At 37.2% G+C, this 15,257-nt stretch overlaps 1 protein-coding gene and 1 pseudogene across 3 annotated transcripts in view; both read left to right on the top strand.

Moving 5' to 3' along the window:
• FAF1 (Fas associated factor 1) overlaps nt 1-15,257 on the top strand; it is a 500,302-nt gene that overhangs the window by 340,877 nt on the left and 144,168 nt on the right. For all 3 annotated transcript variants that reach the window (XM_021684282.2, XM_044914506.1, XM_044914505.1), the window contains exon 9: nt 10,951-11,046. In XM_021684282.2, the coding sequence (XP_021539957.1) occupies nt 10,951-11,046 (96 nt within the window). The remainder of the gene's footprint in view (nt 1-10,950; nt 11,047-15,257) is intronic.
• LOC110575321 lies at nt 8,300-9,097 on the top strand (annotated as a pseudogene).

Below are 15,257 nucleotides of genomic sequence, written 5' to 3'. Positions count from 1 at the left end.
GATTATATGATACTTGTCTTAGTCTGATTGACTGATTTCGCTTAGCATGATATCCTCTAGTTCCATCCACGTCGTTGCAAGTGGCAAGATTTCATTCCTTTTGATGGCTGCATAATATTCCATTGTATATATATCTATCACATCTTCTTTATCCATTCATCTGTTGATGGACATCTTGGCTCTTTCCATAGTTTGGCTATTGTGGACATTGCTGCTATAAACATTGGGGTGCTTGTACCCCTTCAGATCACTACATTTGTATCTTTGTGGTAAATATCCAGTAGTGCAATTGCTGGGTCATACGGTAGCTCTATTTTCAACTTTTTGAGGAACCCCCATACTGTTTTCCAGAGTGGTTCCACCAGCTTGCATTCCCACCAACAGTGTAGGAGGGTTCCCCTTTCTCTGCATCCTCGCCAACATCTGTCGTTTCCTGACTTGTTAATTTTAGCCATTCTGACTGGTGTGAGGTGGTATCTCATTGAGGTTTTGATTTGGATTTCCCTGATGCCGAGTGATGTTGAGCACTTTTTCATGTGTCTGTTGGCCATTTGGATGTCTTCTTTGGAAAATTGTCTGTTCATGTCTTCTGTCCATTTCTTGATTGGATTATTTGTTCTTTGGGTGTTGAGTTTGATAACAGGGAGGAGTATTTTAATAGTCTTTTCAGATCATTGTGGATATTCTTCTTTGATATTAAACCAGAACTCAAAGTGATAGTTTTCTAAATGTTAGTTTTGATATGGAATCTGCAGCCATATCAATATACTTTTTGTACTGTCACAGTAAGATCCATTGATTTGTCTTGCACTTTAAATAGATCCTTCACCAGTGCATAATTTTATAACATCATGTATTCATTGTTCATTTGGAGAGTATTGATCCTCTGAGTTATGCAGATTTTCTAACAGTAAGCTATTCCATATATATATATAAAAACCTGTTAATATCACCACGGACCTCATCAGAAAAGTCTTTAAGGGGGTGCCTGACTGGTTCAGTTGGTGGAGCATGCGACTCTTGATCTCAGGATTGTGGGTTCAAGCCCCATGTTGGGTGTAGAGATTACTTAAAAACAAAATCTTTAGGAGCACCTGGGTGGCTCAGTCGTTAAGCATCTGCCTTTGACTCAGGTCATGATCCCAGGGTCCTGGGATTGAGCCCCGTGTCAGGCTCCCTGCTTCAGTGGGAAGCCTGCTTCTCCCTCTCCCACTCCCTCTGCTTGTGTTCCCTCTCTTGTTGTGTCTCTGTCTGTTAAATGAATAAATAAAATCTTTAAAAAAAACCCACACAACCAAAATCTAAAAAAAAAAGGGGGGGGGAGAGGAAAGTCTTTAAGCATTAGGAAGCTGTTATATTTTTGGTGGCTGATAAGTTTTCCAAAATTTTAATTTTTACTTGAAAACTCAAATTTTGTCATGGGCAGTTAATACTCCCAGACCTGTTCCTTAAAGTAACAGGCTTGCTTAATTCATTTTGGAAGAAAATCCTGTCAAATATTACTTAAGTCCAAATAACCATAGTTTGCCTGCCAGTCATTTCAGTAATCATAGTGTTCTATGAAAAAAGTAGTTCATTCAGCACACAAGTCAAACAATTACACAAGTGCTTTTTCCTCAACACAACCATCATACTTCTTCATGCAGCAGGAGTTTTATACATACTTCCCATTTGTCACATAGAGAATATTAAAAGAGGTGTACTCGAGAGTCAAGTTTAATTAAAAGTAATATTTTTTACTGATTCAGCAGGAACATTCTTAAGTTAAACTGGCATTTTTACAGTGAGTTTGGCAGTGGAGACTTTCACACAGTTTGGTGTCACTACCTTGATTTGTGTTAAGGTACCAACAGTTTTGCCCACCATTGCTTTTTCACTGTCAGTGTAAAAACAGTGAAAAAGTCAAATACCATCTAAATATTATTATGAAAATGATTTTGACCTTGTGGAACCTCTAAAAGGATCTCAAGAACCCTGTGTCTATAAACCACATTTTGAGAATCATTGACATAGTTAATATGTTCCTAAGAAAATACTAAATACTTTCTATAAGAAAGAAAAAAAAAAACTTCAAATAGGCCTTAAGAGTATTTACAAACTGATGGGATATCTACTGTTCGGCAAATCAGTTCTCATTAAAGCCATCTTACAGAAGGCCTTTTAGGAAAGGAAATATTACCCATTTTTATAGAAGAAGCTGAGGTTTGAGATATGAAATATTGATTGGAGTAAATAATAGAACAATAACTACCAGAAGTGAATTCGAACTCAAGACACTCAGACTTTAGAAGTCCTTGCTTTCAAGAGAATCAGAAGATAAACCACAAATTGGTAGAAAAGATCTACAAAAGATACTCTTAAAACTCAACAAGAAAATGAACAACCCAATTTAAAAATGAGCCAAAGACCTTAACAGACATCTTACCAAAGAAGATATACAGATGGCAAATAAGCATATGAAAAGATGCTGCACATCATATGTCATCAGGGAAATGCAAATTTAAAAACTACCCATTAAGGGGTCCCTGGGTGGCTCAGTCTGTCAACTCTTGATTTTGGCTCAGGTCATGATCTCAGGGTTGTGAGATTGAGTCCCGCATAAGGCTCCATGCTGGAAATGGAGCCTGCTTAAGATTCTGTCTCTCCTAGGGTGCCTGGATGGCTCAGTTAGGCATCTCACTTTGGCTCAGGTCATGATCTCAGGGTCCTGGGATCGAGCCCTGCATCAGGCTCCCTGCTCAGCAGGAAGTTGCTTGTTCCTCTCTCTCTCTGCCTCTGCCCCTCCTCCTGCTTGTGTTCTCTCTCTCTCTCAAAATCTTTTTAAAAAAATTCTCTCCCTCTTTCTCTGCCTCTACCCCCCCACTTAAAACAAAACAAACAAACAAACAAACAAAAAACACCTTTTAAATGACCAAATTCCAGACCACTGACACCACCAAATGCTGGTGAGGATGTGGAGCAATAGGAACTCTAATTCACTATTGGTAGGGATGCAAAATGTTACAGCCATTTTGGAATACGATTTGGTAGTTTCTTAGAAAACTAAACATACTCTTACCATGTGACCTAGAATGTGCTTCTTGCTATTTACCCAAAGGAGTTGTAAATTTAGTTCCATACAGAAACCGACACACAGATGTTTATAGCTACTTTATTCATAATTGCTGTAACCTGGAAGCAACCAAGACATCCTTCAGTAGGCGAATGGATAAACAAACTGTGGTACATCCAGACAATGGAATATCATTCAATACTAAGAGGAAATGAGATTTTAAGCCATGAAAAGACATGGATGAACTTTAAATGCATATTACTAATTGAAAGAGACCAATTTGGAATGACCTTCTGGAAAAGAAAAAACTATGGAGACAGGAAAAAGACCAGTGGTTGCCAAGGGCAGTGAGGGGAGGTGGAGATGAATAGTCAGAGCATGGAGGATTTTTAGAGTGGTGAAAATACTCTGTATGACATTATACAATGGATAAATGCCATTATACCTTTTTCCAAACATATAAAATGTACAACACCAAGAGTGAACCTTATTGTAAACTATGGACTTTGAGTAATTACAATGTGTCAATGTAGGTTTATCCTTGGTAAAAAAACACCATTCTGGTGAGTGATGTTAATAATGGGAGAGACTATGCCTGTTTGAGGACAGGCAGTATAGGAGAAATCTCTGTACTTTCTTCTTAATTTTGTTGTAAACCTAAAATTACTCTTTAAGAAAAGAAAGTCTTCGTAAAAAAAAAAAAGAAAAGAAAAGAAAGTCTTCGTAAACATGTATTACGAAGACTTTCTATGTTGCCTTTCAACAACATAACCCATTTACATATATAATAGTTTAATTAAACCCATGACCCATTTAATACATATAATAGTGAGAGTAAAATTCTTTTACCTCAACCTTTCTCCATCCCTAAGCATTCAGAAGATTATACTCTCAGATATGCTTTATTTATTTAAAGGTATAGAATTAAATAATAAAGGAATTTTGCCATGACTTCATTTTGAATTTGTGACTCTGTTTTGAACCTCTGTATCTGCAGTAATGGAAAGTCAGAGAATTACAGTCTAACATGGCCAGGAAAAAAACTGAATAAAGCCTTGAAATAGATTTTGCAAATGAGTCACAGTTCTTCATTATATTAGGTTAAAGCTATCTTGTGACTGAGAGAGTACCATTATGTATAGGTTAATTAACTAATATAATGTATGCAAATTTAAATTTTTTAAGGTAACCCCCTTCAACTATAAAGTCAAACAAACCTGCAGCCCTAATCTTTTTTTCCAATTCCTTGCAAAATAAATACCCCAATGATAATAATATCGATCCTTTATAATTGTATAACCATTTGGTTTCACATACATTATCTCAATCTTATTGGATCTTCATACCAACTCTGTGAGAGAGAACAGATTGATTACCCTATTTTGTAAATTAAGGATGGGTTCTATTACACCATTCTCTAAATAAGAAAACTGAAATACAGAAATTCTAAGTGATTTTGCCCATAGTCATTGGACAACTCAGCCTTCTGACTTCACATCTTTTATGTAAATTTAGGTTTTGAGTCCCATCAAACATTTACTTTAGCCCTAAATTCTTGAAATCACTGTCTGAGTAACTATTGTCCCTTCCAAGGGGTTGCTAGCCCTACAGAGACTGCCCCATCTTTCCTCCCTTGTATTCCTTTTTCTGTGCCTGTTCCTATGTGCATCTTTTGTCTTTCTAACTGGTATATATGTTCCTTTAGGACAGACTTCTATTTAATCCACACTGGACGTATAGTAACTCAGAAATTCCTGACCCTTTAACTTCCTAGTGTATTGTGATTAGTAGGATCTGAAATAGAGTGATGCAGAGGCCCACTTGGTCAGCTGTAGGCTAAGGAGAAAGTGCTCGCCGCTCTCCTCTTCAGGAATTATTAATAGCTATGGGGAAGGTTAATGTTGAAAACTGTGGAGAGAAGCCCATTGAGGAGCCAGCCCATCTGTAGTACTGTGTACTTTTTTTTTTTTTAAGATTTTATTTACTTATTTGACAGAGAGCGAGAGCAGGAACACAAGCAGGGGGAGCGAGGGAGAGGGAGAAGCAGGCTCTCCGCGGAGCAGGGAGCCCGATGTGGGGCTCGATCCCAGGACCCCGGGATCATGACCTGAGCTGAAGGCCCAGCTTAACGACTGAGCCACCCAGGCACCCAGTACTGTGTACTTTTAATGAGCACTTTCCTCCAGCTTCTCCTAAAGTATGTCTTTTAATTTATACATGATTAGGCTGTTATGCAAAGGTAGTCACAGTAGAATCTAATCATCATCTCTTTTCTCCAGGTCCTAAAAATGATGATCATTGGAATGATAACAGGTCTTCTGCTTATTCAGTAGTTTCAAAGGCAGCTTTTACTTACCTTAATACATTTAACCCTTTCAAAAGTCAATTGAGGTAGTTAAGGCAGGGATTATTCACCTCAATAAATGGAAAATTCTGGAGTAGAATAGAGAAATGACTTCCCCAAGTGCAGGAGGCTGGGAAATACTTGAATTGAGATTTTTCTGGCTCCTAGTCCAAGTCTCTTTCCATTATACTACACTGCTTCTGATTGTCAGTGACATTTACCATCATTATTATTTCATTACCAGAGGATTTTAGGGTGGGGGGAGGAGGACTTTTTTTTTGTAATGAAAAATATTGTGAAAGTAACGTGACTTCAAATTTAGCCTGTGCTTCTTATACAAATTAGCTTTGCTTTTGTTTATACTGAAATAAAATAAATTGAGCCAATTGTGACAAATGTTGATGAATATGACTGAATAGAATGACAGAATTGATACAGTTTTACTTTTAAAAATTATTATTATTAATCAGGTTTTCTAGCATTTGTAAGAGACAATGCCAAAACATCTAAATGCCAAAACTAACTAACTAACCTCTAACCACGGGGCACCTGGCTGGCTTAGTCAGTAGCACATGAGACTCTTGATTGCAGGGTGGGGAGTTAGAGCCCCACATTGGACATGGACATTATTACTTTAAAACATAAATAAAATAAAATGATTAAAGTGGCAAAGGTTATACCCCAATTTAAAAAAAAATTTAAAGACCTCTAACCAGACTAAAGAAAAAAATAATCAAATACAAATGATTTTTATCAGTATAATCTATATGACAGCACACACCTCACATGATTGAAAATACCTGTGTATTCATGTGACATTTGCCTTTTTCATTCAGTATTTGTCTTCAGATAATTAGCTTGATTATAACACGTTTGAATTGTAGTTATAACCAACCCACTATTGTGTCCGTGGTTGGTCTCTATAAATTTACAGATATTTGGGTTTCCTCATATATCAGTTTAATTCACACCTCCCCAAAAGTTACCAAAAGTGTTTTCAGTGTGCTAATGGAGACTCTATTTTATTTCTAATAATAATAAAAGAAACATGATATCATCATTACATTAAATACACAAATGTGTCATTTCATGAACACCAAAGAAAAACACCCTCTTTTGGCTATTTAATATTGTTTTAATTCCTCTAAATATACAAAAGTGACATGTACTCATATTTGCTCACATTTTCCCAAATTTAATTTAAACCTCAAATTAGTTATTTAATATCTGACCCACTAAAAACTTCAGTAGGAGTAAATATATTTGGCTTTAATTGTGTTGGCTAAACTAGGCAGATTCTTTAGGTAATATATCATAATGGTAATAAAAATTAACTGAGTTCACTGAATGTTTGTGTGCCAGTTACTGTGCTACGTGCTTTACATATATTGTAGATTCCTAAGCTATAACAATCTGATATTGTGGATTAATATGATTAAAACATAAATGATATTGTTATCATCTGTAGAAACTTTTCTTTTTAATGCCTTCAGCAAACACTATTGCAGTATACCCTCCAGAAAAGATTTATAGTGTTTCCCTGGGAATTAGTAAACTGAAGTATCATTCTAATTGGAAAAGTAACAGACACACTGGTGGTGGGTGGGGGTGTGGAGATATATATATGTATATATATATATATACATATATATATATATATATGATTAGCTTATTTTAGGCCTATTACGGTTTCCTGGAGCACTAGTCTTTTGCTTATGAAAAATAGCCTTGACTAAAAATAAACTTCGGGACTACATCAAAATAAAAAGCTTCTGCACAGCAAAGGAAATAATCAACCAAATTAAAAGGCAACCTACTGAAGGGGAGAAGATATTTGCAAATGATGTATCCAATAAAAGATTAGCATCCAAAATGTATAAAGAACTTAAAACAACTCAACACCCCCAAAACAAATAATCCAATTAAAAAATGGGCAGAAGACATGAACAGACATTTCTCCAAAGAAGACATGCAAATCGTTGACAGACACATGAAAAGATGCTCAACATCAACTCATCATCAGGGAAATGCAAATGAAAACTACAATGAGATATCATCTCACACCTGTCAGAATAGCTAAAATCTAAAACAAAGAAACAACAAGTGTTGGTGAGGATGTGGAGAAAGGGGAACCCTCTTACACTGTTGGTGGGAATGCAAACTGTCTGTGCAGTTTGTGCAGCCAGTCTGGAAAACAATATGAAGTTTCCTCAAAAAGTTAAAAATAGAACTACCCTGGGATCCAGCAATTGCCCTACTGGGTATTTAGCCAAAGAATACAAAAATACTAATTCAAAGGGATACATGCACCCCAATGTTTATAGCAGCATTATTTACAATAGCCAAATTATGGAAGCAGCCCAAGTGTCCATCGACTGATGAATGGATAAAGAAGAGGTGGCATATATATACAATGAACTATTATTCAGCCATAAAAAAGAATGAAATCTTGCCATTTGCACTGACATGGATGGAGCTACAAAGTATAATGCTAAGTGAGATAAGTCAGGCAGAGAAAGACATACCATATGATTTCACTCATGTGGAATTTAAGAAACAAATGGGCGTAGGAAGAAAAAATAGACAAACCAAGAAACAGACTCTTAATGATAGGGAACAAACTGATGGTTATCAGACGGAGGTGGATGGGGGAGATGGGTGAAATAGGTGATGGGGATTAAGGAGTGCACCTACTGTGATAAGCACTGGGTGATGTATGGAGTTATTGAATCACTTTGTTGTACACCTAAAACTAATATAACACTGTATATGTTGACTATGCTGGAATTAAAATAAAAACTTAAGACCGCTGGGACCATTGATGACTGAGTCGGTGTTGCAGCTTTTGTATTACTCCCTGGGCACTGCAAGCAGGCCAGGCATCATATCACCTTACAGGTGGTATGGAGGAGAAAACCAAGGTGTGTGTTGGTAATCTGGGAACCAGTGTCAGCAGAGGAGAGTTAGAAAGGGCTTTTAGTTATTATGGTCCCTTAAGAACTGTGTGGATTGTGAAAAGTCCTCTAGGATTTGCCTTTGTGGAACCTGAAGATCCTAGACATGCAGAAGATGCAGTTTGAGGCCTGGATGGGAGAGTGATTTGTGGTTCCTGAGTGAGAGTTGAATTATCAACAGGCATGCTTTGGAGATCTGGTTTTGATAAACCACCTGCCCAACGTTCCTTTGATCCCAATGATAAATGCTATGAGTGTGGCGAAAAGGGACATTATGATTATGATTGTCATCATTACAGCCAGCAGAGGAGAAACAGGTCACAGTGTAGATCACATTTAAGATCCAGAGGCAGGCGATACTCTTGCTCATGTAGCAGGAGCAGGAGGTCAAGATCAGCATCTCCTCAACCATCAAGATCTGTGTCTCTTTCAAGATCCGCTTCACCCAGAAGATCTAGGTCTGGTTCTATAAAAGGTTCAAGATGCCCGTCGAGGTCAAGGTCAAGATCCAGGTCTGTTTCACTACTAAGAAGCAGCCAAAGTTCAGATATCCCATCTCCAAAAAGAAGTCATTCCCCATCAGGAAGTCCACAAAGAAGTGCAAGACCTGAAAGAGTGAAGTTCTCAAGTTCACCTTTTAGGGAAGAGTTATTTCGTTTACATTATTATAAGGGATTTGTGATGTCTGTAAAGCGTAACTTAGGAAGGTTATTTCAATCATCCAGTCAAAATGGATCTGGATTATAACTGTAAATTCACAGCAATAAGATAATATAAATTTTTGTTAAATGTATTAACATCCTGGTGGTCTGAAAATGTGGGTTTTTATTTGGCACATTTAAATAAAATGTTTCTAGCTAGAAAAAAATAAATATAAATTAAAACTTAATAAAAGAGGGGTGCCTGGGTGGCTCAGTTGGTTAAGTGTCTGCCTTCAGCTTAGGTCATGATCTCAGGAGTCGGCCTCTCCCTCTCCTTTGCCCCTTCCCCCCCACTCCTGCTCATTCACTCTCTCTCTCGCTCTCTCTCAAATAAATAAAATGTTTTTAAAAAAAGTAATTAAAAAAACAGCAGATTAGAGAAAAAAAAAAAAAAAAGAAACCAACCCTGCCGACATCTTGATCTGAGACTTTCAACCTCCAGGACTGTGAGAAAATAAATTTCTGTTGTTTAAACAAACAAACAAAAAAATAGCTTTGACTATTGTAACGTGCTATATATGGAAAAATTTCAAACTTTCAAAGCCTTCCTGGGAATGTAATACCTGGGCTACTGTGATCAAGATTAGAGCAGAGATCAATGAAATAGAAACCAGAAAAACAGTAGAACAGATCAATGAAACTAGAAGCTGGTTCTTTGAAAGAATTAATAAGATCTATAAACCACTGGCCAAACTTACCCAAAAGAAAAGAGAAAGGACCCAAATTAATAAAATCATGAATGAAAGGGGAGAGATCATGACCAACACCAAGGAAATAGAAACAATTATTAGAAATCATTACCAGCAACTATATGCCAACAAATTAAGCCCTGGAAGAAATGGATGCCTTCCTGGAAACTTACAAACCACCAAGACTGAAACAGGAAGAAATAGACAATCTGAATAGACCAATAACCAGTAACGAAATTGAAGCAATAATCAAAAACCTCTCAAATTCTACCAAACATTTAAAGAAGAAATAATACCTATTCTACTGAAGCTGTTCAAAAAAATAGAAACGGAAAGGTTCCAAACTCCTTCTATGAGGCCAGCATTACCCTGGCCCCAAAAGGAGAATTACAGACCAATATCCTTGATGAACATGGATGCCAAAATACTCAACAAGGTCCTAACTAATGGGATCCAGCAGTACATTAAAAGGATTATTCACCACAACCAAGTGGGTTTTATACCTGGGATGCAAGCGTGGTTCAACATTTTCAAATCAATCAACGTGATAGAGCACATCAATAAAAGAAAAGACAAGAACCATATGATCCTCTCAATTGATGCAGAAAAAGCATTTGACAAAATACAGCAACCATTCCTGATTAAAACTCTTCAGAGTATAGGGATAGAGGGAACGTTCCTCAATATCATTAAAGCCATCTTTGAAAAGCCCACAGCGAATCTCATCATCATTGGGGAAAAGCTGAGCGCTTTTCCCTTAAGATCGGGAACACAAGAGGGATGCCCACTCTTACCACTGTCGTTCAACATAGTGCTTGAAGTCCTAGCCTCAGCAATCAGAAACAAAAAGAAATAAAAGGCATCCAAATTAGCATAGAGTGAGCTTTCTAATCTAACTTCAGAAATCTAGAAAATATTGGGGCACCTGGGTGGCTCAGTCCATTAAGTGTCTGCCTTCGGCTCAGGTCATGATCCCAGCGTCCTGGGATAGAGCCCTGCATCGGGCTGGCTCCCCGCTCAGTAGGGAGTCTGCTTCTCCTTCTTCTGCCCCTCCCCCTGCTCATGTGCGAGTGTGCGTGCGCTCTCTCTCTCTCTCTCTCTCAAATGAATAAAATCTTTTTAAAAAAAAGAAATCTAGAAAATATCAAAAGGGGCTTTTGTGAGACATGGCCTCATTTTGTTTACGAATGGTGGATTCTTCTTTTTGCAGATGTGTCTTGCTGAATCAGGGCTGTCTTATCCCTGCCATCGACTTACAGTGGGCAGAAGAGCTTCACCTGCGCAAACCCGGGAGCAGTCCGAAGAGGTAAGCCTGTTTGCCAAGCTTTTCGGTGAATAGGAGGCCTGTCTTCCACCTGCCTGCCCACTTCCTATTCTTTTTTATCTGCCACAGCAATGAATAGATAAGTTAATGTAGCATGAATAAAATCTCAGTAAATTCTTGAAGGTAGAAACTTTTCATGCGAGTTTATTGTTAATGTGCTCCTTCTTGGTCTATAAGTTTCATGTTTCAACAGACAGAATTCAGGTGGATTGGTTGAAATGAGTTTTACTTAGAATTGACATGTTGACAACAGATTTTCTTCATTGCCAACTATATAATTGAGTACATTTACTAAGACTGATCCTGAAGGTCCTTTAACTCATTGAGCTAGAGCACCTTCTATGAACCAGGTATTGTGCTTAATACTAAGTAACAAAGATGAATAACAATGTATCTATACCAAGGTGCTCAGAGTCAAAGGTGATAGATTAATTAATTATAATGGCAAACTAATAAAAGCAGAGATAGCACATAGAGTGCTATAGAAACAGAAGAGGGACAGATAAGATTGAACATGTTTAGGTATGGGATGTACCTGTGTGTGTCTTTGTGGGTCTGAACAATGTTAAAAGACAGTATCTTTTCCATGGCAACAATAGCACTCGGTATCCAACTGTGACTTTGATTAAAAGGTAATGGGAAAGATAGCTTGGACATTACAATTTATCTGTTAGAAAGCATTTATTGAGCTCCTACTATGTGTTAAAGAAAAATCATCACCATCACTTAAAAAGTGTATGTGATAGAGGTCATAACTAAATAGCACAGAAAAATGTTACCTCAGTGTTTTTCAGTCCAATAAAACCTTTTTCCATTTACATTCTATACAAAATGTGGTTGTGAATTTTTATTTAAACTGACTGTATTTTGGACACTCATTATGGCAGCTGCCACAGGAAATGATAATTTGCAACTCTGGTTTTTAACATTTTTTTAGAAATCCACAAAGAAGAAAGGGTTTTCCCGTGCTACAAATATTACTGTATTGTTTTCTTAGGCCTCTAAAAATGTTAATTTCCTTTAAGGAGCCCACACCATTTTAGTTAGCATTTTATCTCACTAATCCTCATGAAAGAAAACATGATATTGAGTTTCACTGCTTGGCAGAAATTCCCAGAAATAATTTATTGAAATACTTCTTTCTAATGTGTGAGTGTGTTTCTAATGCTGAAGTAGGTTGTGCTTCAACCCTGTAATGGATAAATCTACTACATTAAAAGGTGGCCAACTAGCTCCACCCAAAATTTTAAATTCTGTGCTCTGAAAGGTGACAGATACCTGTTTCACTTCATTTTATTTCCTTCTCTCACTCTCACCATTGTATGTGTTATTTGGATGGTCCCTACAGCAAAAAGAAGTCAGTGCCATACAGTAAGAAATAGTGTTTATGAAAGGCTGGCATACTCTTTAGGTTAGAGAAGAAGGTAGAATGGGATTAGGAGGCTTTGCTAAACTAAAAGAGCTGCAGTCTTGGGAACATCTTAAAATGTGATTATTTGTGATGAAACCATTATTTTTCTTTCCCTGGCTAACTGTAAATATCACCTTTTTAGGGAACTGGTGAGAAATGGGCAAGTGTGACTCGGGCTTTTATGCTGCCATAGAATTATACAACTGGACGGGATTTTTAAAATTTGATTTCCACTCTTCTATCCATTCATCCCTCATTCATTTAAACATTAATGTCTTCTAGGTGCCCATCATTAGGACCACAGTCTGTATGCTAAAAGAGCTCACTCAAAATATCCCCTCAAAATATACCTTTGTTTTATCTTCAATAACAAGGCAACCAATTCCATTGTTGAGCAGCTCTGTCTGTTGATATCTTCCTTAAACGGAACCTGTGTCCTTGTAGCTTCCACCCAGTGGTTCTGCTTCTTTTTTTTTTCTGCTTTTAACCCTTCTCCTACATGATTTCAGGTTTCAGGACAACTACCATTTTTCTATTGATTGTCTGAAGCCTTGAGTTAGGACGAAGATATTTGAGACCAGTAGTTAAATTTAAGCTTTGAATTTTATGGATTATAGTTACGTGTCCTCTAGCTAGGGGAATTTTATTTCTTACATCCTCCTTCCTCTCCTGCAACTATATTTTTTTAATGATAATTCACCATTTTTTCTTTCCTTCCCAGCCTTCCCTTGCTCCTGAGCCCCCTTTTAATGATCTTTCCATATCTGAGTACCTAGCTAATACCTTCCTCTCCTTTCTCCAGCTGCCTGGGTGGAACAGGGTAGGGACCCATAGACCCAGGCTTCTTGAGAATTGTCCAATCCTCAGTTGATAGTGGAAGAGAGAGGGGAGTGCCACAAGAATAAAACAAACAAACAAAACAACAACAACAAACTTCAAATGTAGTAGATGCTAGTTAATTAGTTAATAACTTCAGTTAAGGAAACGTCTATTAAATGCTCACTATGTGCTAGTCAGATGAATATAAAACTGGTAATTTCATATTATGTAATGATAAAATTGAGCAAGCACAAGATACTAGGGCACAAATGTGGGGGTTGAAGGCATAACACTCAAGAATGTTTGCAAGCAAAAGCCATGTCTGCCTTATGCACCTCTGAACACCTAGTGTAGTACCTGGCACATACCAGCCACAAAATAAATATTGGTGAGTGAGTATTTTTTTAAAAAGAAGAAGGAGTAGGGGAGAGAGGAATGAGTTGGGGGAGGAGGATGAAGAAAGACTACAGGAATTTATATCCAAATCTAATTATAAAGAATGAGGCACAGTCAGCCAGATGAAGAAATATGGAAATAGTATTTCATTCAAAGGAAACAGCATGATCTGATGTAGTATATGCACAGAGATGAGTGCAGTTTGGTGTTCGTGCAAAATAAAGTGGGAGACAAAGATAAGAGATGAGGTGAAGGTGAATAGATCTTAGGTCTTACAGGTCATGTTGGGAATTTGAACTTTGGGCAGCCACAGGAGGCTTTTCAGTGACAAATGATTTTCTTTCCCCAAATACACATTTTGGAGAAGAGTACTTTGCTGCTGTGCAGAGGCTAGATATAAGGGAAGCAAGACTGGAGGCAGAAAAATCAGGTATGAATCTATTGTACTAGCACAGTTAAAGGATAATGAGATCCTGAACTAGAACATAATTTGTAAAAATAGAGAAGGATATGGGTTCAGGAAGTACTTTGGAGGGAAGATCTGTAGGACTGGTGACTGATAGGATCTGTGGGAGGAGAGAAAAGGAAGCGATAAGAATGATACCTAGGTTTTGGTTTAAGCGACAGAAAAGAGTCATTCGGTATTCATTCAGTAAGTTCTGATTACATGCCCCTCTATGCCTGGTACTGATCTAAATGTCAGGAATGTGGCTGTGAACAAAGCAAAGTCTTTGCATAAAGGATCTTGTACCTAATAAAATGAAATTGAACACAGATAATTGCCAAAAATTTGTATTTCAATTTTTAAAACTTGGTGAGACAAGTATTTAGCTTGTCTGCTGTGGTCCTACCATTAGTATGTGGTATTGCACCACAGGCAGACAAGCTAAATAGTAATCATGTTACTTCTGAACATTTCCATCTGAATGCCCACTTCAGACTCACTCTGTACAAAATTGAACTTCCCATATCTCCCCAGAAACCTATTTCCTCACCCATATTAATGATCACTATCAATCCAAGCCAAAAACTGTTCATTCTAATCACTGAGGGACCTGCTATTCTTTGAAACTGTCCCAAATGAACTGATACATTGGATTTTTATGACCCTTTCCTTTTGACTATTCAAAAGTATATTTTTATGTCTTCCTTTAGCATTTCTTGAAGGCCTGAACCATGTTTTATCTATCTCTGTATCCCTAGCTTTTAACCTGTTGCTTTGATATAAGTAGTTGATGAAAAGAACATCTACTTCAGTTTTAAGCTTGCCTTAGTGCCGAGTATATATGAGTCTAAATTTTGTCTCAAACAGTTTGGTTCTTTCTCCTCTAGGAAGTTTGCTCTGATTTTTCCCATTCCTCGTGCATTAAATGTTCTCTAAACTTAACCTGTCATAACACTTATCACTAGGTATTACAATTAACTGTATATATTATATAGTGTTCTTTAAGAGCGTATAGACTATATCTTTCACATAGGTCCAGGCAGTGTGGCATTTACTAGGGTTTGGTAAATGTTTGTTAAATGATAATGGGAATAAATGAATGCCAATAAACAGCCAAAATAG

Source organism: Neomonachus schauinslandi, chromosome 4, assembly GCF_002201575.2.
Source record: "Neomonachus schauinslandi chromosome 4, ASM220157v2, whole genome shotgun sequence".
Taxonomy (NCBI): Eukaryota; Metazoa; Chordata; class Mammalia; order Carnivora; family Phocidae; genus Neomonachus; species Neomonachus schauinslandi.
Note: the sequence above shows the minus strand (reverse complement) of the source record. Positions and strands in the feature narration are given on the sequence as shown.